The sequence below is a fragment of the Lathyrus oleraceus genome, chromosome 2 (assembly GCF_024323335.1).
Source record: "Lathyrus oleraceus cultivar Zhongwan6 chromosome 2, CAAS_Psat_ZW6_1.0, whole genome shotgun sequence".
In the NCBI taxonomy this organism is placed as follows: domain Eukaryota; kingdom Viridiplantae; phylum Streptophyta; class Magnoliopsida; order Fabales; family Fabaceae; genus Lathyrus; species Lathyrus oleraceus.
Genome location: NC_066580.1, coordinates 325,267,227 through 325,293,929, shown reverse-complemented (window position 1 = coordinate 325,293,929; position 26,703 = coordinate 325,267,227). Strand labels below are relative to the sequence as shown.

The 26,703-nt window shown below is 39.2% G+C and overlaps 2 protein-coding genes across 2 annotated transcripts; both read left to right on the top strand.

Moving 5' to 3' along the window:
* Nucleotides 1-18,151: 18,151 nt before the first annotated feature.
* On the top strand, nt 18,152-19,065 carry LOC127123063 (uncharacterized). The gene is made up of 2 exons (XM_051053325.1): nt 18,152-18,557; nt 19,052-19,065. Exons 1-2 carry the CDS (start codon nt 18,152-18,154, stop codon nt 19,063-19,065), a joined length of 420 nt encoding a protein of 139 aa, XP_050909282.1.
* A 250-nt stretch (nt 19,066-19,315) lies between these two features.
* LOC127123062 (uncharacterized) lies at nt 19,316-19,912 on the top strand. The gene has a single exon (XM_051053324.1). The coding sequence runs from the start codon at nt 19,316-19,318 to the stop codon at nt 19,910-19,912; it is 597 nt and encodes a 198-aa protein (XP_050909281.1).
* The last annotated feature ends 6,791 nt before the right edge of the window (nt 19,913-26,703 follow it).

Genomic DNA, 26,703 nt, shown 5'->3' with positions numbered 1-26,703 from the left:
GTATCTATGGAGTCAACATCAAGATCATAAGTGTGGCTAGTGGGTTTCAGCCTTGTGATAGCGACCATGTCGAAAAGTGTGGGGGTGACCATTCCACAAGGTAGGTGGAAGGTATAGTATGTGTTGTCCCAAAAGTACAGTGAAGAAACTAACATAGGGTTACTATAATCCAGGTCCAATTTCGACAACATAATAAGGTCGTATATCCCTATATCTTTCCAAGCCTGAGATTTTTGTTTCTCTATTTTGTTTAGCCAATTGGAGTAATCAGTGGGTTCTTTGAAAGTTGGGGTGGCACGAAAGGCTCTAAAATTATTGTTCATAAACCTCAAATCTATAGCGTTTTCAAAAGAAGAAGTCCTAGGGTTTTTAGCTTGTTCTATGGGTTTGCATTTATGGTAAGACGAAAAAAACTCTCTAAGCTTGCTGGTATCAGTGTCTAAATCTGCTAGAGATATAGATAAGGCATAAGTTTTATTAGAGATAGAAACGAGAATGAGTACCTGAGAAGCATAAATCTGGCGTTGTTCCTCTGTCTGAGGTTCTGATAGGTACTGACGATTACCAACAGCAAGGGGGCGGATAAAGTAGAAAATGGCGGAAGTTCAGAAATTTTCTTCAGAGCTTTGGACGTATTAGTAGTAGTTTGGAAAGAAACTCCTGTTCCCTTGAGAGTTCTGTTTGAATCATCCATCGTTAAGGTTTGAAAAGCGAAAATCTGGAGTTCAGTTAAAAAGGATTGGGAGAAAACAAGGCTGGGACGTTTGAAAATGCAGAGAATGTGAGGAAGTTCTGAAATGGGTAAATAATAGGGTTTTATAGACCTACCGGGAGACGTTTCAAATCAACATTAATGGTAGACAAGTAAATGGGACACATGTATCCCTTGGGCAGTGCAGTGAAAATGGCAATTAATGCGATAGCCATGATTTCCTAGAAGCCGGGAACGTGACGAGTGGAAAAGATTCTGTTATGGGCTGAAAAGACGTGGGTAGGAAAAAACAATGATGACGCTGACGTCACTAGACAAATGGAAGAACTGAAAGGTCTTGCCAACATTGGGACACATGGCAGTATCAACCATTGAGGCGTCGAAGTAAGGTCTCAAAAAATGTCTTTCTCTCTTGTATGTCGAAAATGACATTTTTTTGGGGGGGGGGGGGGGGGGAATCTGTTAGCTCAAATTTTCAACGCCCGCTTCAAATTACCAAAATTGGAAAGCATGTACAGCTGGCTTCGACTAAGAGGTGATTCGACCAGCTGAAGGTAGACTGATTTAGCTGATTAAATAAAGATCAAGCTTATAGCTGAAATTTCGGTGCGGTTCCTTAAGGAGCGGTTAAAAAACGGTTTCAATCAAAGATTTGAAATTTAAATAAATGAGGGAAGAGTATCTTCTGTAGAAACCGCAGAGTTACACGTGGAAGCAGAGTGAGCGGACATACACATGCAGGACGCCACGTGTATCGATGTGATTGAAGCACCCTCAGAGCGGTTATTTCGATCCAATATAAATACAGGGTCTTACAGTTAGAAGAGTGTGTGTCAAATTGTGTATAAAAACCTGCAAATTTACTAAGTATTCGTGTGAAGAAGAACTGTAAAACACAGAATGTACGTTGTCTACACCATTGTTTAGTCATTTCAAAACATTACAAAGTTATCTTTACTTTCTTCAGAAATATCTTTCCTTGCTCTTTACTTTCAAACACTTTATTTCTTACTTTGTTGTTTACAAGTTTTAAGATCTTTAGTTCCTTTCGTTACTTTGAACTTTTACCTTACATTCTTAAAGATTCTAGCACTTACCAACCTTTTCGATTGCTTTCAATCCTTCTACAATTCCCGTCATTTACTTCTTCTTTAATAGTTCTAAATACTGATTTAAGATTGTTCTTTTGTTCAAGTCACTCTTTTGTCTTTAATTTTTATTTAACACTTCGATTTAACGTTTAGTTTGCTTTTTTGTCAACGTTATGCTTACTAGAAATTTAGCACATGTCCTAGGATCAATCTGATCGATCCTATAAGTGACCGAATTTAGAAATTTGGAAGATCAACGGTTGTTTACCATTTTTCAAGGTAAACACCTGGGAACTTGATTTTTCCCCAGTAATCGATTACCATGGTTGGTGTAATCGATTACAAGCACCAAAAATGGTCTGGAAGCCTGATTTTTGCCCAGTAATCGATTACCATGGTTGGTGTAATCGATTACAGGCACAAAAAATGGCCTGGGAGCCTGATTTTTGCCCAGTAATTGATTACCATGGTTGGTGTAATCGATTACACTGTCCAAAAAAATGAATTTTTGTTGTTTTGGTGGTGTTTTCTCAAGTATGAATGCCACGCCTTGAGCCCGTTCAACATGCCTTTGGTTTTGGATGTTAATGCAAGTATGATGATGAAATGATGAATGTATGTAGGGGTAATAGGGACATGGATCAGATGAAAGTTTTATGGGAGTAGGGTGAATTTTGGGGTATGACAGCTGCCCCTATTTAATCTTCTCGAACCTGAATGTTTGGATAGCAACTACTTCCACACATTCAAGGTAAGAGAGGATTAAATACAAAAATTATCCAAAAATTTGCCCTACTGGGAATGAAGAATGTGATATGAAGTGATAGGTATTTGTGAAGGTTGTTCATGGGATGGAAAATAAATTTGATATGAAATCGTCTGTTGAGGATTGTTTATGGTTATGTCATGATGTGTATGATATGCAATGCATGTTATGGCGTGTAACATAAGTATTCTCTTGAAATTGAAAACAAAGAGAAAAGCTTCATGACATCAGGTCAAGAAGAAAGATGAGAGGGAACATGACTTCGTTGGGGATAAGTTTCTTATGTAAAATATGGTGAAAATCCCTAGCAATGGCTGGGAAGATTTTAGTTCAGTGATGATTCCTAGCAACGGCTGGGAAGGTTTTAGTTCAGTGATGCTTCCTAGTAACAACTGAGAATACCTGAAATCTAAAGATGTAAATCCCTAGCAACGACTGAGGAGGTATTAGTTTAGTGACGCTTCCTAGAAACATCCGGGAATACCTGAAATCTAAAGGTGTAGATCCTTAGCAACGACTGAGGAGGTTTTAGTTCAGTGACGCTTCCTAGCAACAACTGGAATACCTGAAATCTAAAGGTGTAGATCCCTATGAATGTCTGGGGAGATTTTAGTTCAGTGACGCTTCCTAGCAATAGCTGGGAATACTTGAAATCTAAAGATGTAAGTCCCTAGAAACAACTAGGGAGGTTTTAGTTCAGTGGCGCTTCCTAGCAATAGCTGGGAATACCTGAAATCTAAGGATATAAGTCACTAGCAACGGTTGGGGAGATTTTAGTTCAATGACGCTTCCTAGGAATAGCTGGGAATACCTGAAATCTAAAGATGTAAGTCCCTAGCAACGACTGGGGAGGTTTTAGTTCAGTGACGCTTCGTAGCAATGGCTGGAATACTTGGAATCTAAAGATATAAGTCCCTAGTAACGACTGGGGAGGTTTTAGTTCAGTGACGCTTCCTAGCAATAGCCGGGAATACCTGAAATCTAAAGATATAAGTCCCTAGCAACGGTTGGGGAGATTTTAGTTCAGTGACGCTTCCTAGCAACAACTGGAATATCTGAAATCTAAAGGTATAAATCCCTAGCAATGGTTGGGAAGATTTTAGTTCAGTGACGCTTCCTAGCAATAGCTGGGAATACCTGAAATCTAAAGATGTAAGCCCTAGCAACGGTTGGTAATGTTTGAATTTTTAAAGTTTTAATCCCTAGCAATAGTTGGGAAGGTTTGAAATTTGAAAGTGTGCAAAAGGCACAGGGGTACTTGTAAAAGGCAAGTGTGAAGATGATTGATAATCCTCGTACCAAAGGTAGAGGGAACTTTGCAGTAGGTACGAAAACCTCATTATATCCCTCAGGAACAACGGCGGGGATGAAGTTTTTTTTCGAAATATGGCTACCACTCGGGACTTGCCAAACCTACATCAGGTGTTTTAAGACAAACGATAAGAGAATAGGTCAATCGTCCAATCTCTCATTTTTGCTCAACATGCAAAGTTGACAAGGTGACTTCTCTCGTGCAAAAGGCAACGAGGAGGCTTGCAAAAGGGAAGAGGGAACTTACAAACGGTAAGTAGATGGAAATACTTCCTATGCAAAGGCAATGGGACTTTCCAGGATTAAGGCTAGGGGAAACTTGCAAAAGGCAGGTGAATAGATATGGTGGTTATCATACCCAAGATATAGGAAAATTTACGGTAGGCACAAAAACCTCATTATATCCCTCAGGCACAACGACAGGTCAATCATCAGGAAAATTTACGGTAGGCACAAAAACCTCATTATGGCTACCACTCGGGACTTGCCAAACCTACATCAGGTGTTTTAAGACAAACGATAAGAGAATAGGTCAATCATCCAATCTCTCATTTTTGCTAAACATAAAAAGCTTTGATAAAAGTAAACTCTCTCGTGCAAAAGGAAGCAAGGAGACTCGTAAAAGGAAAAATGGGGTTTTCCCATGCAAAGAGAAGATGAGACTTACGAAAGGCAATGTACCGATAAAGGGCCAACAATAATTGTAAAAGGCAAATAAAAAGGAGATACTTTGGGGAATCCTTATGGGGTTGTTCACAAGGATCCTTGCGCTTTCGAGAAAGGCTTGAATCCAACTTACGCTAAACATACTTTCTCCCATATAGAGAGTATACTATGATGCAATGTTATGTATGCAAAGTGTCAATGTATGTAGAATGATGATGTATGCTCGGGCTGATGGGGTTATGCAAATGCGTGGTATATGAATTGTGCCAAGTATGGTTGGGCTTAGTGGAACTTTCCATTTCGGCGAGAAAAATTATGCATGAAGTGATGCATGCCATGCATGTGGGAGTGCAACTAGGCATTTGTTTTTTTTAGGGATTTATTTTTGTTTCCAATGAGAGAGTGTTGGTAAATATCATCATCAAAGGGTTGATGGAAAATGGTTTAGAATATCATCATCAAAGGGTTGATGGAAACGAGTGTCGTCATCAAAGGGTTGATGGAAAAGGGTATCGTCATCAAAGGATTGATGGAAAAAGGTGTCATCATCAAAGGGTTGATGGGAATAAATGTCATCTATGGATTTTGCCAAATATGGTTGGGCTTTATGGTTAATGATAGAGATTTGTTTTGGGAGGTGCCAATAACGATTGGGCTTTTAGATTTTGGTTTGGACGGGATCAGGTTGAATCTGATGGTGATTAGATTTTTGGGTTTACCAAGTAGGCTTTAACTTTGGAAGGTATCAAGCGAGGGTTGGCTTCATTATTCTTGTGGGGGAAAGGTTTCATGTTATGCACGATGCGTGATATGTATGAGTGAAGCGACGTGGTTGGTGCGTAATGATTGATGCAATTGTTTTGGATAATTCAACAAATGTCCTTGAGGTGGGTCAAGAATGGTTGACACGGGGAAATCTTTTTGCTTGGCTTCAAGGCTCATTGTTGACAAGTTATGGGATGATGTGTTTAGCATGACTTCTCGACATTTTCTTTGAAGCTGGACGACATAGTGAGCTTGGTCCGAATCTTCTGATTCCCCATGCTTGATCTGAGCAAGAAAATCTAAAATATAAGGAAATGTTTCCTCTCCATGGCCAGTCTTGCCCCAATTTGTTATGTATCTGCATGGATGCCCCAGTCACAAGTTATGAAGTAAGCCTTGTGAAGGAGTGATCTTGACCTGATATGCTCTAGCGTCTTGGGTATGCCTACCCCTTTTTATCCATCTCTTGGAGTGTTTTGACTTTCTCATGCTTTTGAGGTGGTATGTCCTGGTACGAACCTTGAAAGAATTTTTCCCCTGACTAGTTGATCTTTGAGGGGGTGCCCATGACCGACTGCCTTTGGAGAGATTTGCCTAATCTCGACGTGGTCGTCCCAAGCTAATTGAATCTTGAAGTGGCTTGCTCAACGGAGTTCTCAGATACCTTGCCCCCTGGTGAGACCAATCTAAGAGGATGGCCTTTGCTCATCGGAGTCCTCAGGAAATTTTCCTCTTTTGGGTGACCAAAACTTCTCAAGTCACGTTTATTGTGAAAATGCTCTTGATGTCAATGCTCATCCACAAGTAAAACTATTTATGTTAATGTTATGTTTATGTCAGTTTTAGAAATCCATGTTTTCCCACTGAAAAGATGACATATAGTGAATGGATCACTAGTTACAAAAGTCATACTGATATTTAGCAAAATAAATAGGAGTTAGTTTCGACATAAGATCTAATGCAATATGCTTTCAAAATGGACCTTGCTTCAACTAGGTCTTTTGAGGGTTGTAACATGGGTTGGTTCACAGTTTAAGAAACAAAGGATTTATGGCTCAAAAATTAATTTAGCCCGCCCATTCTCCTTGATACCCTTCAGTCCTACGTTCAACTAGTTTGACACAGACGTTCGTCTCTTAGAAAGATGGGAGTGGTAGTAAAAGAACCCACAAGGTTTCGGGAGTGACAGTCACTTGCCTTCCTATTTTTGTGTTTGCAGTCACACGACTTTGTTCTTGCTGAAGATTTTTGTTTTCGATTCCTCTTCTGCATTTTTGTTTTGTTTTTCAACTTCCCTAATTTTGCCTGGACTGATTTTTTTTACTTACAGTCCATCAGGATACCCTAATTTTTTCCTAAGCCACTTGTTTTCAAGTTTCGACTTAGCGGGCTTTTTCTCTCTCTTTTAGAGTTTTTTGTGTGGAATAAATCGTGTGACGTTTGTTCATTTGGTTTGAAAGGATTTGTGACTGTCTCACTTTTTTTATTGGCGAGGGACAACCATTGGATTTGTGATTTCGACCTCTCGTGAGGGAAATGATGTGGTTGTCCTTTAGACAAGACACTCCCTAGAATGTGGTTGATTCTCAAATGGGACACTCTCTACTTTGTCTTCTAAGAATTGAACGCGTGGTCAAATTAGCTGAAGAATACCCTGCCACAGGTTTAAGATGTGAGGTTTTTTTTTTCCGCTTTGAAGAAAACTCCTACTTCTAGGCTAAAAGGGGTTGACTAAGGGTTATCATCCTTATACCTCCAATGTTTGGGGACTTAAAGCAATGCCTTACATCATCAGCAAGGTGTTTATTCAAAAGCATACATGCAATGAGCTATTGTACCTTATATTCATCATTCTCCCTCTAAGTTTCACTTTTAAACAAAAGTAAAATAAGAGTGAACACGATTGGATTGACTTAAAACATGCATATTCATTTCATTGTTGCAAAAACAAGTTTTTAAGAGTGAATATTACAATGACAAGCAAGAAAGTTACACATGAAAACAAATGAATGATAACATAATTGCTGGCGTGATTAGCATTGCTTCAACCATAGACCGGTGTCATCATGCTTGTAGAAACTTATGTATGACAGTCCCCAAGGATGCTCTTATTCAGCTTCTTGTCCCTCATCCATTGGCACTAGTTGTGGCATTGCAGAAGTGCCTTCATATGGCAGCATGAGGTTGCTCAATATATCCAGGCAGTTTGGTGTGAACGTGATAGCCTTTGAATCAATCAGTTCCTGGACCTTGTATTTGAAGGCCTTACAACTCTCGATCGAGTGCCCGGGTGCTCCTGAGTGGAACTCACACCTAGAATTCATGTCGTAGTTCAAGGGAAGAGGAGTTGGAGGAGGTCCTAATACTCTTAACTACACCAATCATATATTGAGCAAAAGAGGTAGAATTCGACCGTATGACATGGGAACTGGGTCGAACTGTTTCTCTAGCCTCTTTGATTTTTTCTGGCCTCGTTGAGCATAAGGGTTTTTCCTTTGGTTTGAGAACCAATTTCGATTCCGCGTTTGGTTCCTCAGAATCAATTGAGGAATGAACAAAGGTTGTTGATTAAGAAACCTCAGAAGTTCGGGTTGGGGACGATATCCCTTAGGAAACTCATGAATTGAGGTGGAGCCGAACAGAGGCACAGGGGAGACCATTTCCATCATGGAGGTTGGTGTGGGATTTCCTTCCTTTTTCAATAGTGTTTGCAAGATTTCCATAGCCAAGCTCATCCGAGTCTTCGGTTGGCTGATCTCTTCCTTCAATGCAGCTTGGCCTTGTTGGAGTTCTTCCACAGTGGCTTGAGACATGCTTCTAGTTCTGAGCGTATATCGGGAAATCAGCTAGCGGGGTAGAAATAAAAGGTGGTATAAGGTTTTGCTTATGATATGCAAATGCATGAATGCAATGCTTGTTTATGAATGAATGATTGATTTATTATTTCCATAGGTTTTTAGGCATGACTTCATGGTTTTGGACCATCGTGACGAAGCATGGAGTTAATAATGCCTGCTTAGGAAACCAAGGTTCTCGCTTTGTGTGATCTAGGGCTCTTGGAAAATTGGGTGTAAGACACTGCCCTAGAGTCATGGACTTCTTTTATTGTCAGCCGCTTATGTTAATTTACTTGTCAGGCGACTGCTCCATCAAAGTCATCTACTCCAAGTGAGATCTTCATATCGACCCTCACGAGGAAGGTGTAACGCCCTAGATTGCTTTAAGGATTATCGACTGACCCCACAAACCAACACAGATCTTTTCAGCATGTTTTCTCCTCACTCACACGCTTTCTAGGAAACTTCCCAGAACGTCACCCATCCAAATACTACTCCAAGTTAAGCACACTTAACTATGAAGTTATTATTTGTTAGGCTACCGAAAAGAAGATGCATCTTATTGGTATAAATAGTACAATTAATCCTTATAAGCCTTCCTTCAACCATGCAATCTCACACCTGCACAGTCTCGAGATCCCTCTTATTCCGATGTGAATTCAGTTTTTCCCTAGAAGCTGCTAGTAGTGTCTCATTGTCATGCCTCATGCATCGACAACCACTCCCTCACCCTTGAGTGTTACATGTAACCATTCGCTGGCCTCGGGTGTTACAGAAGGCACCTTGGGGGCCTATAATACGCGACCATCGGTCTAGGCCAGCCATAGTTTAAAGGTTCTAAAAGGGGTCTTAGGGTCATTGACTATAGTAAAAGAAAAGATGCCCACGGCGAAAGCAAGACGGTCATCAATCCCCTTAAGAGAATCTACCACTAAGTGAGGTTCTCATACGACCCTAACGAGGAAGGCACCTCGCGGATCAATACTACTCAACCTCTCCTATCTCAAGCAAAAACTCTCAGACTCGGGTGGAGAGACTTTCATACAAGGTTTTTCTTTGCAATCATTATTGCTTCCAAAATTTCTTCGTCATGGAGCCAAAGTTTCGAACCAACAGGCAAACAAAGAAAATATATACATGTTAGCAACAAAAGCAATATATACAGAAAAATAAATAGATAATATATAAATCTCCATGTACGTAAAAAAGAAACAACCCAAACTAGGCTAAACTTCCTTAGGGAATTTTGGAGTCCCCAACAGAGTCGCTGACTGTCGTTACCGAGATTTCACGATAACGAAACCGGGACTAAAGAGATTCCAAAGAGAGGCAAAATCAGAAGAGTCGCCACCGAAATTTATTCAGTTTACCTCTATCAGAGAGGAGAGGGGAAATAATCGATAAAACCCTCGGAAAAAAGATGCGCACGGGAGGTGCTAAAAGAGAATAAAGATTCGGTCTTGCAACCGAGGTTTGGGTTCGGAAGTCGGTTACGCAAGGGGAAGGTGTTAACACCCATCACATCCATGGCACTCTATGGGAACCATTTGAGTTGTTTTACAAACATGAGATTTATCTATCATTATTTTATTTTCAAAAGAATGTGTGTGAAAGAGGGGGTGTTTTTATTATTATAGTGCTCGCCAAGGATTGGGGCCCTTATGCCTACGTATCACTCATTCAGGGATGAGGAATTAGAGCTCCGTAGTTCTTAGTAGAAAATGTTTGTGTGTTGGTTGATTTTATCTTTGAGAAAAGGGTTTTCGGGATGATGCCCTAAGGCACAAAATTGAGTTTGATGAGTTGTATTATTTTTACCTTGAATAAGGGTTTTATGAAATGAATGTTTGTGATTATATTGTACTAAAGTCTATGGGCAGAGGTGATTATTCTAGACAACAAGCCAAGCGTCTTGCGTACAAAATAATTAGAGTAAGGGTAGGAATGCTCCATTCTTACTCATTCTCCACCACTTAAGGCACATGACGCACAATAATAATCGTAATTTTATTGTATTTTTGAATTTGATTATGAAAATGCCACTTGACGTTGAATCAAGGGCTTGTTTTATTTGATTATGAAATTTGGCTTATGCAACATGAATGAAAAGTAACAAACAAGAAATTAAAGGGTCTCATTGTAAGGTAGCCCAAGAGAAAACCTTTATTTGTGCAAACGTGTCCTATGCTAAACAAAGGATAATGGTCTTGCAAACATGTCCCCTAAGGTGGTGCCATGATGCCATTCTTTAAACATGAATGTAAGTTACGGATGAAAATCCAAGTGCTTACAAAGTATCACAAAAGAGTAAAGGAAGGCCTCCAAGCAAAGGTCCTAAAATGAAATCCTCTAAGTCCAAGTTGATTAAGAGTGGAGTGAATATTTTTTGTTTTATCATTTTATCATGTTTTTGTTGTTTTTAATGTATGATCACAATAAAATAAATAACAAGTAAATAAACATGTATGAGGAGTTTGTATAATGATGATGATAATGACTACTTGAATGTAAATTACAAGGTAATATCACAAAATAAATCACAAGTTAATGGTAACAAAATCACAATAACAAAGGTTAATGATGAACAAAGTTAGTGAAGTAAAATTAGTGGTTAGTAATATGTACTAAATGAACATTTTTTAGGATTATTTTTCATAGGTCAAAAAGACTCAAAATATGACACATTAAGGGATAGCTTATCATTGATGCAAAGTATTGAAGATGATTAAAAAAATCAACTAACAATAGATTTGTAACAAAGAAAGTTATGCAACCCTAAGTCCATCTATCAATATTTTAAAAAAAGAATATGATTTGTTCTCTTCCTTTTATTTTTACTCCTCTTTTATTTTGCAAGATAATAAGGTAGTAAATGAATTAGCATAATGTAAATGGTATAGTTAGATAACAATAAACATAAACATAAAATACTTGAAATAAAGTGAACAATAAAATAAAGTGCAATAATATAAATGTTAGAAGTTAATAGTTAGTGAACATAAACATAGAGTAAATAAAAATGAACAATAAAATAAATTTTAAGAAATTAAAGTGCAATAATATAAATGTTTGGAGTTAGTAGTTAGTAGTTAGTAACAATAAGCAAATGGATTAACAAGTTATTATCTATGTATCAAATGACTCAAATATGGTTGAAATAGAGGCAATTTATCAATGCCTCAAATTATTATGAATGATCTATTGATTAACCATTAATAGGTTTGAAATATTGAAGATTTAATCAACTCTAAACAACCATAGGAATGATCTAATAGAACTTATCAACCAAAAAATATAACAACAAGTCAACAATAAATATTAAATGATAACAAGAAACAAAGTTTGATTGAAAATGATGGATAAAAAGTAGTAAACCAACGTTAACCATTTTTTGCAAACTTGAATCTAAACTCTTTCGAAAAATCAACCAAGAACAAACAACCATTTTTCAACACAAAACAGAACCAAAAAGTTAATAAAGTTTAATAAAAAATCATTACCCAAAGATGTGAAAAAAAACTAGGTTGAAATGGTGTTGAGCTTGAATGTGAAGCAAAGGGGTTTGGGATGAAAGTATTTAGGGTGGAAGCTTAGTGAAGGGGCTGATTTGTGAATGTTAGAGAGTGAGAAGTTTTGAAAAAAAAAGATGTGAAAGAGTACAAAAAAAGAGTTGGTGGGGTGACTTTTTTGAGAGAGAAATATTTTTTGTTTTGACATAGGTTTGGAGAGGAGAGTGAATGGTACTTGGATAGAACTTTTGGGGGCTAGGAAGCATGAAAAATGAGGGAAAATAGTACCTTTATTTATAGGAAAAGTAAGTGGAAAAGGGGGTAAACCAAAATGCACTATGTGGAAAAAACAGAGTTACTGCTATTGTCCTCGTAGGTGTAATCGATTATAGGCACTAAAAATATCCTGGGAACTTGATTTTTGCCCAGTAATCGATTACCATGGTTGGTGTAATCGATTACAGGCACCAAAAATGGCATGGGAGCCTGATTTTTGCCCAGTAATCAATTACCATGGTTGGTGTAATCGATTACAGGCACCAAAAATGGTCTGGGAGCCTAATTTTTGCCTAGTAATCGATTACCATGGTTGGTGTAATCGATTACACTGTCCAAAAAATGAATTTTCGTTGTTTTGGTTGTGTTTTCTCAGGTCTGAATGCCACACCTTGAGCCCGTGCAACATGCCTTTGGTTTTGGATGTTAATGCAAGTATGGTGATGAAATGATGAATGTATGTAGGGGTAATAAGGACATGGATCAGATGAAAGTTGTATGGGGGTAGGGTGAATTTTGGGGTATGACAACAATCCCAGAGAATCTACGCAAACTCAGAGTGATAAAGACATACCTGAATATCGCTCATGATGATGAATGTGTTTGGCTTTTTATGCACTCACCCTGTTAGGTAAAGCTTGACAGCATCCACCGTACCTCTAGTATGGTACGACTTCTTCCTTACTTCAGAATGCACAAGGCACTTATGTTGGTTAAGTTGTATACGTTGCGTCCGATCTTTTCTTCAACAGTGTCGACTTCCTGGGAAGATCCTTCACAACAAGCAATGGTAAGTGGAGTGGTCATTTCATCCACTCTCACTCGTGGTCATCACTAATTTTACAATAACACCACAAACCTGAAACACTTTGTATCCTAAAATTAGACAAACTAAATGCAAAACAGTAATAATGTAAAATAACAAAATTCTTATAAAAATTAACAAAATACTGAAAATAACATAAAACCTCTCCCATACTTGAACTAAAAATTGATCTCAATGTTTGCAAACAAGGAAGAAGGAGGTAACTCACATCACTCTACTGAGGAGGCGGAGGTGGAAAATGCAGCATCAATTGCCGCATCATGAAGCTCATTTCATCCAACATTTCCCCCTGTCAGGCCTGCTCGATACTTTTCCGTGTTTGCTTGGTCCTCAAGTCGCCGAGCTCGGTTTTGTACCCAGGCCCATTGGTCGGCAGACCAAGAAGAGGATCCTGCTTCCTGTTGGGCAGGTTCCGGAGGTGGGGGTACAAACTGTTCCTGAGGCTCCTCCTCTTCTGCTTCTGTTGCATCCGCATGGTCACCTACAAATTGCTCACTTGTAGCAAAGTACTCAGCATCGTGGTCTTCCTTAGTGTCGGGGTCAGCACTCACATATAGCCAGTTTTCACATTCAATAATACTAACTCTGCCCGAATCTGGAAGAGCCATAATAAACTGTTTATGAATGAGAACAAAATAATAAGTGGGAGAAACGAAAATCATACCTTGTTGTATCAGAGCTGCCATGTCAATTTTGGTATTACCTGCTACCAGAGTGTCTTCAAGTAAAACCGCCTGATACCCGATATGTTCAGTAATTTGGGTGATCATGCCTCCGAAGGATATGCCTCCGGAGTCCGCTCGGCAAATGCTGCCAAGATAATAAGCTACAAAGGCAGCCACATTGATGGCCTTGTTTTGCACCATCGAGTACATAAAAAACAACTCTCGCTGAGTTGTTACACCCGTGTTATCGCCCCGTCCGAACAGGGTGTATGCCAAACCCTTATGGGCATAGCGAAAACATGGGTTCTGGATACTAAAGGATTTAGCACCCTTGGAGGTGTAATTCATCCTCCCCGTGATGGCAATCCAAAAGTCTTTTGGCAAAAACCCATCTGGGACCACCCCTGGTTCGTACAACGGGAGTCAGAGTATCCCTGACAATTCTTCCACAGACAATTCATGATAATTATTGAACAGACAGAAACGTAAAGTTGCAAAATAGTACCTGGTTATGTCGATCCATCTCTTTTCGAGTTGGAATTCTAACGTGCTTAAAAATTCGAGCGTGATGTGCTCATACGTCGGCGCTTCAAGGCTCATAAACTCCAGTATCCCCAATACGCGGAACATCTTGTCCACTTTAATTTTTAGCCCTAAAGCATTCAAAGTTTGCTTGTACATATACCTGGTAGGTGTGAGCTTTTGTTTCTGGTGGATTTAATACCGCTTTTTCTGTTCTGGATTATCGAATAGAATGTTGTGCGGATTCAGGTTCCAGCTGGGTCACTTTCGTGACCTTGACATATTGGCTAGTTGTTGCTTTCTTGTCAAAATCCTCCTCGGGGGAATTTTGTACCTGTAAAAAAAACGAAATTTCGAATATGTGGAATTAGAAGATTCTGAAACCATGGTTAGGACGAGGGCAGAAAATGGAGTAATAGTTTTGAAGGGGGTTTTTGCGAAAAGATAATGGAAGTGGTAGTTATAGAAGCTTTTAGTGGCAAGGTTTAATTGAGGTTGGAGAGGGTTTTAGGGAGAAAGAGTGAGGAAGATAGAACTGTGAGAGAGAAGGAGAAATTAGTGGTTTAAAATCTGATTATGGGGAAGGGGGATAGGTGGGTAATGTGTGGTTAATGGTAAAGTAAAATGGTGGATCCCACCAAAATTCAAAAAAATTCAAATTTTTTTGAATCCCGTCTCCCTGACATGGGCCGTGTCAGTTTCCACGGCCACCCGTGTCAGGCTACTATCTAAAGAGACGTTACAGGCCTCCTAACACAGGGCGTGTCGGCTAGCACGGGTGCCCGTGTCAGACTGCAAAATTGCCCATTTTTCAGATCTTTCATTCCTTTTATCCTCAGGTATCATCCTTCCATTCAACACGACTTATATATTTATTGAAATGCTTTTCCCTTCCTTTGTAGAGCGCTTGTGTAAACCTATAAAACATACACACACTAATTAAATTTAAAATTGCGTGGGTTGCCTTCCACGAAACGTTTCGTTTAACTTCGCATGGCTCGACGGTCCTTCATCTTTTTAGGTAAGACGGACTTTGTCTATCAGACCACCCTCTTGCCCTTGTAGTTATGGTTTAACTCTCTACCCATTTACGTTAAACATGTCCCCGTTTGTCGGGTTTCTAAGCTCAATGGCTCCATGCGGAAATACCTTTTGTATCATAAAGGGTCCCAACCATCTCGACCTTAATTTTCCAATGAACAACTTCAACCTGGAATTAAATAATAACACCAATTGTGCTTCCTGAAGTTCTTTCTTTTGAATGCGCCGATCATGCCATGTTTTTGTTTGTTCTTTGTATATCTTGGCATTCTCATATGCTTGATTTCTGAATTCTTCTAGCTCTTTTAATTGAAGAATCCTGGATTTCCGCGCTTTGGAAAGATCATAGTTTAGAAATTTGGTAGCCCATAATTCCCTATGCTCGAGTTCGAGCGACAAATGACAAGCTTTACCATAGACTAGTTAGTACGGGGACATACCTATGGGGGCTTTGAACGTTGTTCTGTATGCCCATAGTGCATCCTCTAGCTTGATCGACCAATCCTTTCGTGATGCGCTGATTGTCTTCTCCAGAATCTGCTTTATCTGTCGATTCAATACTTCAACCTGTCCACTTGTCTGAGGATGGTACGGTGTGGCGATTTTATGCTTTACATTGTATTTCCTTAATAGGTTCTCCATCAGCTTGTTCAGAAAATGGGTACCTTCGTCACTAATTAGTGCTCTTGGTACCCCAAACCGAGTGAAGATGTAATTCTTTAGGAAATGATCACCACTTTAGCATCATTCGTGGGTAATGCTACGACTTCCACCCATTTTGACACATAGTCAACTGCGACCAGAATGTGCTGCTTTCCAAAGGACGGTGGAAAGGGTCCCATAAAGTCTATTCCCCGTACATCAAACATTTCTACCTCCAACATGGCATTCTGAGGCATCTAATTTCTCTTTGATTGTTACCTGTCCTCTGACATCTGTCACATTCTTTCACTATCCCTTGTGCATCTTTGAATATTGTAGGCCAGTACAATCCAGATTGGAGGACTTTTGTTGTTGTTCTATATCCGCTAAAGTGTCCTCCATATTCTGAGTTATGACAAGCTCTAAGGATGTCCCTTTGTTCTTCCTCCGGAACATATCTCCGCACCAACCCATCTATTCCCTTTTTATACAAGAACGGATCCTCCCACACATAAAACCTGCAATCATGCAAAAACTTTTTCCTTTTATTAGAATCAAAATCATCAGGTATTAGTCCACCTACCACAAAATTCGCGTAATCCACAAACCACAGGATATTCGTAATAGCTAGGATACGTTCTTCGGTGAACTCATCTCTGATAGGGTGTAGAAACCCGGAACAATCAGAAAAACACCACAACATCTATAAAGAATCTTGAAGTCCAAATGGGTCAAATTGCTCAACAATTAGCTTCGAGTTCTCAAGCACAAGGTGCTCTATGATCGGCCACCATTTACACTCAGTTTTCATCATCTATCCAGCATGGAATCTTCATGAATCAGTAACTTTTGCGTTTTATTTTAGTGATTTCTTCAGTTTATTGCATTGTATGAATTTCCGTTTGTTTTATGTTTCATTAGTAGTTTTTCGCATTTTGTCGCAATTTATGCGTTTCTGTGTAGAATGTTGGTTTCCAGGTTAGATTAAAAGTCCGAAAGTGTGTACCGGAAGAAGGGAGGTTAGAGACTTAAGGAAAAGCGAAAAACGGACAAAACAGGGGGGCTGACACGGGTGCCCGTGTCACCTGACACGACCCGTGTCAGCATGTGCAGAACAGACTTCAGGAACCTAGTAAAACAGTGGGCTGACACGGGTGCCCGTGTCACCTGACACAGCCCGTGTCAGCATGGCGTGCCTTGTGAACCTATAGAGGAGCCAACACGGGCAGCAGTGTCACCTGACACGGCCCGTGTTGGCCATTTCGCTCAAAATTCTGATTTTTCTTATTTTAACTCCTGTGGATATCCGGAGGGCATTTTGGGCATTTGGCATTATTTTTAGCTGTTTGGAAACTATTTAGTTGGATTTGAAGCACTGATAAAGGGACTTTTGGGATCGTGAAAAGAAAAGATACGAAAAGAGGAAGCAACCTTGCAAGGTGTGGAGAAGAGAAGAGACCTTGAAGATCGGAAGAAATTGAAGATCAACTTTCATCAACAACAACTTGTAATGTCTTTAATTTGTAATCTTTTGTATTTGAATATTATGAGAGGCTAAACCCCCCAATGCTAGGGGGCTGTCCCTGAATTGCTACTGTATGAATATTTTATCCATGTTCTTATAATCATTGATGTTTTCGTAATTCAAATTATTATACAACATGCTTAATGCTTAATTTTATCGGACAAATGAAATTCTGATCTCTGGTTAAGGTTTAGGTCGGACAAACCGCCTTATCACGTGTTGTATAATAAAACCCACGTTTAATCACTTAGGAATGAGGATCAAACTGTGGTTACCGTAAATTCTTGATAAAATAAATATTTCTTAACAACAATTTGAATGACCAAGGAATTAGGAGTGAAATTGCCTGTTAAATGGTTTTGGCTAAGGAATTAGAGAAAACTACTCTGGAGAAACTGTTTTGAATTATAATAGCATCGATGTTATATGATATGGAAAAAGTGGAATACACAGCAATTCATACACCTGGCCTTAGCATTCTTTTTCATATCGATTAAAAGAGCTTTATACGCTTTGTATTTTTATTCCTTATCAATTGTGAAAACAATCATCAAACCCCATATGAACTTTTGTTCAATTGAATTATTATAAAAATTGATACTTTCTATGCAGTCCTCGAGACCGATACTCGGGATAACTCTCTTTTTATTACTACATTGGTGCAAATAGTACACTTGCTATTTTACCGATCAAGTTTTTGGCGCCGTTGCCGGGGACTGCCAAAAGTATAAGTTGAAAAATAATTCAATTGGAATTTTGTTGCTCTGCAGCTAAATTTTTTATTTTTTATTGTTTAATCTAATAATTGTCTAATCTGTGTATGCGAGGTAAGGCCTCAGCTGAATTTCTTTTTGACGCAGAACCTGAAAGATTATTGCGTGCAAGACGATGAAAAGCTAGGCTGGAACTTTCAGAATCAGCACCTATTGTTTCTGAGTCTGAAAAATAAGAAGCTATTTCTGTTCATTCAGAAGACTCAGAAGCTGTTTCTGAACTAATGGCTGAACCACAGGGTGAAGCCCCACCACCTCCTGCAGAAAGACTTTTGGGTGACTATGGGGGTGCAAATGCTCCTACTGGAAGGTTAACAATTGTGAACCAACTGATAAATGTTGATCACTTTCAGCTGCACTCGTCAACGATTCGTCAACTCGAGAGAAGACCGTTCTCCAGAAAAATCAATGAAGATGCTAACAAGCATTTACAAAGATTTCTGACAATGACGACATCGTTGAAAATTGAGGGACACTCAGAAGAAGCTAAAAAGTTGGTTATGTTCCCGTTTACACTGTCGGAAGATGCCGAAGAGTGGTTTTACTCTTTACCCGCGGGAAGCATAACAACTTGGAAACAAATGGAGACAACATTCCTGAATGAGTACTTCCCTGCTTCTGTGTATATCCGTAAGAGATATGATATTGTTAACTTTAAAAAGAAGGAAGGAGAGTCACTCAGAGACGCTTACAAGCGGTTCAAGCGGCTGTTGGTTGCCTGTCCTACTCATAACATGGATGCAACTGAACAAATGCAAAATTTTGTGAATGGACTTAGAATGAAAACTAAGCAACTCATAGACACAGCTGTCGGTGGCTCAACAAACTTTACAACAGCCACTGGAATAAAGAAAATCATTGAAGTCATTGCTGCAAATGAGCATCTGGAACTCTATGACCGCAGTGTAAGTCAACCTGAAGGTATCATTGATCTCAAATTGGCAAATCAAGTTGTGAAGATGGAAGATCAAATAACAGCTGAAGTAGAGAGAAGACTCAAGAAAATGACTCTTGACACTCAAACGGTGGCACAATTGCAACCGGTCCAACCTATTCAAGCTGTTAGTTGTGAAATTTGTGGAGGCCCTCACTTCGCCATTCATTGTGTGGCAACTGCTTAACAGGTAGAAGAGATTAATTTTCTGAAGTAGAATAATCCTTACTCCAATGCATATAATCCTGGATGGAAAAATCATCCAAATTTTTCCTGGAAGGACAAGCAAGGAAATGCTCAGAAGCAAACGCCCACCCAGTATCAAAGTCAACCACAACAACAGTACCGTCCACAACAACAGCAACCTTACCAGCAGCAATAGTTTCATCCATCTCAACAACAATTCCAACAACAGGTTCCTAGAAAAGTAGATTGGGAAATTGCCATCGAAAAAATGGGAGCTCAAAGTTCTCAATTTCAAGAGGAGACTAGAAGTAATTTGAGAAACACTGGTGCTTCAATAAAAAATCTGGAAGTGCAAATGAGTCAGATTGCTCAACAACTTGTGGGTTCGCAAACACCAGGTGCATTACCGAGTGCTACAGTAACGAATCCAAGAGAGCATAATAATATGAGTGTTGTTACCACAAGGAGTGGTAAGGCAAAAGAAGTCCCTGAAAAAGATGATGAACAAGAAGACCAATTGCTTGAAGTTGATTTGGAGATAAAAGAGAATGAAGGTGTTAGTGAAAAGGTGACAGTACCTGAACCGGTGGCTAAAGAAAAAGTTAGTGAATCAAAGCCGGTTGTCAAACTCCCGTTCCCAACAAGAAATAAGAAGAAAGAGAAACATGAAAAGAACTTTGAAAAGTTCTTGGAGATGTTCAAAAATCTTGAAATCAACATTCCGTTCTTGGAGGCACTTGAGCAAATGCCCTCTTATGCTAAATTCATGAAATACATTATTTCAAAAAAGAGGAGCACTGACACTGACTCTATTGTACTAACCGAAACTTGTAGTGCTATTTTGCAGGGTATGAAGATTCGATAAATAAAAAAGATCGAGGCTCGGTAACTATCCCTTGCACTATCGGGGATAGATCTTTCAAGAAAGCCCTTATAGACTTGGGGCAAGTGTGAGCCTCATGCCTTTATCCATTTACAGGAGGTTGGGGATTGGAAAAGTACAGGATACCCGAATGACACTTCAATTTGCTGACCACTCTGTGAAGAGACCTTATGGAGTGGTGGAAGATGTTCTTGTGAAGATTGATAAGTTTGTCTTTCCGGTAGACTTTGTGATCTTAGAAGTGCCGGAAGATGAAGAGATACCGCTTATTCTTGGTAGACCCTTTTTGGAAACCGGGAGGTGTTTGATAGATATAGAAGAAGGCACCATGACTGTAAAGGTTTATGACGAAGAGTTAAAAATTGATGTGCACAACACCATGAAATACAAAGATGATGTGGCCACCAGCCAACACATAGAGGTTATTGATCAAATAGTTCTGCAAGAAAATCACCTTGGGGAACAAAAATTACCCTTGGAGAAAGTCCTAAGTCTCTCAATTTTTGAAGACACTCAAGAAGTGGGTGACAAGGAGATGGAAGTGTTAACTATGATGGCAACACAACAACCCGTTAAGGGATCCCGATCACTCCGATGGGAAAACTTAAGGGAACCTCAAGTTGAAGAAAAGAAAGATGAGAGCAAGAAAGTGGCTGAGCTGAAACAGTTACCTGACAATCTCAAGTATGTTTTTCTAGATCCCGAAAAGAAATTCCCGAATATTATAAGCTCTCATTTAGAGGTTTCTCAAGAAGACAAGCTTGTCAAGGTTTTGAAGAAACACAAAAGTGCCATGGGGTGGGAAATAGAAGACCTGAAGGGAATTAGCCCTACGGTGTGCATGCATAAAATTCTCATGGAGGATGGTCACAAACTGGTGGTGCAACCACAAAGAAGACTAAATCCCGTGATGAAGGAAGTGATCAGAAAAGAGGTTGTTAAACTGTTAGACACCGGGTTGATTTATCCCATTTCTGATAGCTCTTGGGTGAGTCCGGTGCATGTGGTCCCGAAGAAAGGAGGAACTACAGTTATAAGGAATGAAAAAAATGAGTTACTCCCTACTAGGACGGTCACGGGTTGGCGTGTGTGCATCAACTACCGGAGGTTGAATTTGGCAACCAGAAAGGACCATTTTCCGCTACCATTCATTGATCAGATGTTGGAAAGGTTGGCAGGTCATGAGTATTATTGTTTCCTTGATGGATACTCTGGATACAACCAGATAGCTGTTGCACCGGAAGATCAAGAGAAGACAACTTTTACGTACCGCTATGGTATCTTCGCATACAGAAGAATGCCATTCGGGTTATGTAATGCTCCAGCCACCTTCCAAAGATGCATGACCTCCATTTTTGCGGACATGCTCGAAAAGCATATAGAGGTCTTCATGGATGACCTTTAGGGGGAACCCAAGCTGACGGCGTGCTAAGATAGGGTTGTAGCTGATCCCACCACATGTACCAAGAAGAGGCACATTAGGGAATTCACCACAATAATCAATGATCTGAACAGTATCATACACGCGATCATACCAAGAGATATCATCATTAGTGAGAGACATAAGTCTCGTAGACCACCGTAGACATCCCTTGTTCTCCTTGAAAGCAACCGTCTGCGGTAAGTGAGAAATAAACCACTTATACAACAGAGGTAAACAACACACAATAACACCTCCACCCTTTGCATTCCTCAGGTGCAAAGAGAAATAGGCATCGCCTAACAGAGTAGGAACGGGATTAAGAACAGAGAAGATCCTAATGGCGTTCACATCCACAAACTTGTCGATGTTGGGGAACAATACCAATCCATAGATGAGCAGCACAAATAAAGCCTCAAAGGCATCCTCACTCATGGCCTTCCCATATACGGTAGCTTGAGCAATGAGGAAATCAGAAGGAAGACCCTGAATTCCACCTTTGGTGGTCATATGAGCTTCAATAAGGGATTCATCTATGTGCAACAAGTCTGCGATCTCTCGAGAAGTCGGAATACTCTCTAAGCCACTGAACGACACCTGATCCAGAATAGGAATACCCACAAGATGAGCATACTCCTCGAGCGTAGGTAACAACTGAAAGTCTGGAAAAGAGAAGCAGTGATACAGAGGATCATAAAACTGCACCAGAGTACTCATCAACACTTCATCAACCTGGGTAGTCAACAAAGGCAGAAGCTTCCCATAACGAGCTTTGAAACCCAAGGGATCTAATACATAGGATGTCAGATTCCTTAACTCTTTCACATCAGGCTGTCGAAAGCTATACTTCTTTGTATGCCTTTTTTGTCTTTCCATGTCTGAAAATTTTGCAAATAAACCCTTTAAGTTCCTTGAAAATTTTTCTGATTTTTCTGATGACATGAATGCAGATGAATGCATGAATGCAACAATCACACTCAAGGATCAAGCAAAACACACCAGACAAAGGTCATGGGAAAGCTCATAGTATCCTTAATATCAATCATCCATTTTGGTGGATTATGGTTTACACCTTATCAACATCCAAGTTCCATTGATATTAACAATACATGAACCGGCTCAATCATCCTTAATATCAATCATCCATTTTGGTGGATTACGGTTTTCACCTTATCGACACCCAAGTTCCACTGATATTAAGGATGTCTGAACGACTCAACCATGAATCACGGGTTTGTTGAGAGTCACGAGCATGGAGTCTCGGTTAAGAACCACCCAAAGGGAGTGTACTAGGGTTTAAACCTGCCGAACATGTTCTACCAGAGGTTCCCATAGTCATCATCCCATCTTTCGAATATTATCGGAGGAACGAATACTCGTATTCCAAAAATATTCTCAAGAGAGACTCTTATGAGTGTAGTATCGCGTAACAATCGCATCAGATCTTACATCTGAACGACTTCCGCACTACGTCCTAAAAATAGGCCAAGATGGGCTTGGTAAACTAAGGTCCTTGGCTTCTAAGGCACATGATTGAAAGAATAATGCCTAACCACAAATAACTTGTGTGACATTATTAATCCAACATGACCTCCACCAAGTGAATGGACTCGCAAGTCAACTTGCTAAGGAATACTCCACACAAGTCGACGAGACTATGCCATTCTCCTATCCTAAGGTGCACTCGAGTTCGGGTATAGAACTCATCTCACAGAGATCACCAAGCAAACAAGCAATTGTATATCAAGCAGTTCAATCATTACAATCAATACAGTAATCCCAAATTGTACAAAAATATGTCATATAACAAATAAACAATATCATACAACAAGGGTGAAAAGTAGGCAAAACCACCAAGGAGAGAAGTCCCCAGTGGAGTCGCCACTTTTCTGTAGCGGTGTATTCGTCACTTTATGATTTATTAATTAAATCAAAAGCAAAGCATACAAAGAATCGAGTCGCCACCGCACTTTTATTTATCCAAAGGAATGGTTAAAAAGCGAACAAAAGCCTAAGAAGTTTTACACATAGAAAACTAATGAAAAGATCAGAGATCTGGGTAAGGGGTTAATTACGCAATGGGAAGGTGTTAGGCACCCAAAACGTCCTAGGTACTCCTAGGGAGCCCTTTTCACAACTTGTTGTATGAAATGTTATTTGTTTATGAAATATTTATTGTGCAAACGCGATTGAAGGGATGAGAAAAGAATATACAAGTTATTATTTTTTGTGTTTGAACGGATGAACCCGTTGCCTACGTACCTTTCCATGGAAGGTAAGGATCAAAATGCCGTAGTTCGGCTAAAAGATTTCCAAAAGTAAGTGAATTGATTTTAAAACAAAATCCCTAAGGTCTTTCGTTATCCACGGGAGAAAACTCAACCTTATACAAACAACAAATCCACCATGTGAGAAAAGCTTCAACTTGCTAGTGAGGGGTTAACCCTATAATAAGCAAGGAAGTCTTACAATTCAATCACTAAGGACAAAAGGTGAGATTAACATCAACCAACTAGGATAAATCAAACCTATGGCTAATGTATGAAAACTTATCAAGAATGGACAAAGCCACAAAACAATTGAATGAGTGGAATTAACCAATTAGGATTTATTCACAAAAGATGGTCAAAGTATGATTAGAATTCAATTCAAAAGAAGTATTATGAAAATGAAGTTTGAAAATCAAAGGCTTAAGGCCTAGGTTTCTAGTTTGAAAAGAAATGAAAATGTTTGCACAATATTTTCTGGTTTGGGTTACATGCAAATGGAGGTTTAAAGAAACAAAAGGTGGGAGGGAGGAAGTAAAACTTCTTAGATGTTCACCTCTTGAGATCATATGTAGATGATTCAAGTGATTCCTTTGGAATAGGCAACAAGCAAATAACAGATGAACAAAGTAAATGGATACCGGAGGCCAATCAATGGACTTACACCAATCTCACAACACAAAATGGATACCGGATGCCAATCAATGGACTTACACCAATCTCCTAAAACAAAGAGAAACATGGATACCAAATGCCAATCAATGGACTTATACTAGTCTCACAGGAATGATCATAGGAAACAAATGCCAATAAATGGACTTACAATTGACTCCTCACATACAACAAGCAAAACAAATGCGATAAGCAAGAGGAAACAAGTTGCCAATAAATGGTCTTACACTCGACTCCAAGGAAGTAGGATGCCAATCAATGGTCTTAGTCCCAACTCCTCCCAGATCATAGGAAACAACTGCCAATAAATGGACTTACAATTGACTCCTCAATGGACAAACAAAGATGTCACAAAGATATGAACAATGATCATGAAATGATATACAATAAGCAGATATGCACAGATGAATCAAGTAAGTTGACAAACAAGTCAATTAGCACACACTATATACACTCAATTAGGCTCAATCAAGGTTAGGCTTTACAGCCAACTGGAATGGGGTACTTTGTGCTCTTATCCCTAACATTGAGAGTTAGGGTGAAGCAGATGAAATGGAGAGATGAGGGGTGTGCCTCATAGCTCTTATCCCTGGCCTGGGAGAGCTTTAAACAATAGAAGGTGTGGGAGTTCAGAAAGTTGGAACTCTTCTCCACCAGTGATTGACTCTATAAGATCTTGGGTTATTATTCACAATGCATCAACATATTGTGTGAGCAAAGTGAATGACACACTGAGTAGCAGGAGATGGATTACACATCTCTTTTATCTGCCAATTGCCTCATAAGAGGACTTTTCCTACTTGGCACAAAAATTAAACAATCACAAACATTGCCTCTTAAGGAGGACTTCAGACAGGTGCCTACCAATAACAGTAGGTCTTCCAGACTACATGAAGATTAGAGATTATACCTAAGTGGTTAAGCAACCAAGCAAAGCAAAGTTCAAAATGAACTTAAAGCAACTTAAGTACCTGTGGAAACACTAAACAAATCAGTACAATACTCAGACAAACAGACAACAGTCAATAAGCAACAAACAATCCCAATGTACAAAATGTGTAAGCCAAAAGTCAAACTCAAATGAGTCAACATCAACCTACAAAACACACAAATGTTAGTAATCAAAGGCAAACATCAATACTCAAATGATGAAGCATCATCAACTATGGAACTTGGATGTTCAACCTGAAATCAAAGCTCAAATGTAAGCCACAAACCACTAGGTCAAAGCCTAGGGTCAAAGATGGAGAATTTTTTTTAAAACAGGAGCTGAAATTTAACATGAATCAACTTCAATCACATCTTGACACATTCCAAAAGGTCTCATATCAAAATCCATCACCAAAAGCATTTCATGATCAAATGAAGTTCAAGGCAATTTTAAAGCTCAAATGTGATCAACAAGAATGAAAAATTCAAATAAAAACAGAAATGATTCAAATAAATCTGGAAAAATTCATGCACAATCAAGACATCTAACATGATCCACATACAAAAAATCAGAAGCATTGGACATCGTTTGGTATAGTAATCACATCATACAAGTTGAACATCAAAAGGTGTGACACAAATTGTCACACCAACTTAGCACATTCATAAAACAGAAATGATAATTGAGAAAAATGTCAAACCAACACCAAAATGTCAAGCAATGTGTCTAGTTTTATCATGCAAAATTTCACCTTCATTGGATAAGAAACAAGCATTTCACAAAGGTATAAGCATGGCAAGGTCAAAACAAGACATATGATCAATCATTCTAGCACAAAATAATATCCAGCCAAGCACAACTTGTAAAATCATGATCATCAAAAAATAGACAAATAGAGGAACAAGATGCAAAAAATTGGGATCAAATTGATGTATTTTCCTATTTTTTATGATTTTATGAAGTTGAAGAAAAAATTAAAAAAACAAAATGGAGCTAGCATGGAAAATGGAGGGAAAGTAGATAAACATGTGAAGCATTTGAAATAAAGCGCCGGCCAGGAATCGAAATCAGGTTAACATTCAAACTTCAGCGCGCCAAGGTGCAAAACGCACCGTTTAACTAATTGAGGTGGCACGGTCAAAGCTTGTGTGGCTCGGTCAGTGCAACGTGAGCCAATGGAAGTGCTGTGTGGACGCACACGTGGACCAATACATGCCAAACCCTAAACTAACACATGCAAATGCAGGCAAAGCGTGGCCAAAGGATCAAAACCGTGGCCTGAACATGAACATCATCGTCTTCATCGCGCAGCACATGAACAGTAACACGTGTTCATCATTTTTCCAGAAAATTTCTCAGAAATCACAATTAAGCACACTAATATGTAGGTCTTTCAACATAGATCAAAGATCACATAAGAACTAAACCTAATTCCACATGTTAAGTGAGAATCGAGCAAAGGAAATTTCATGCATGAGACTTT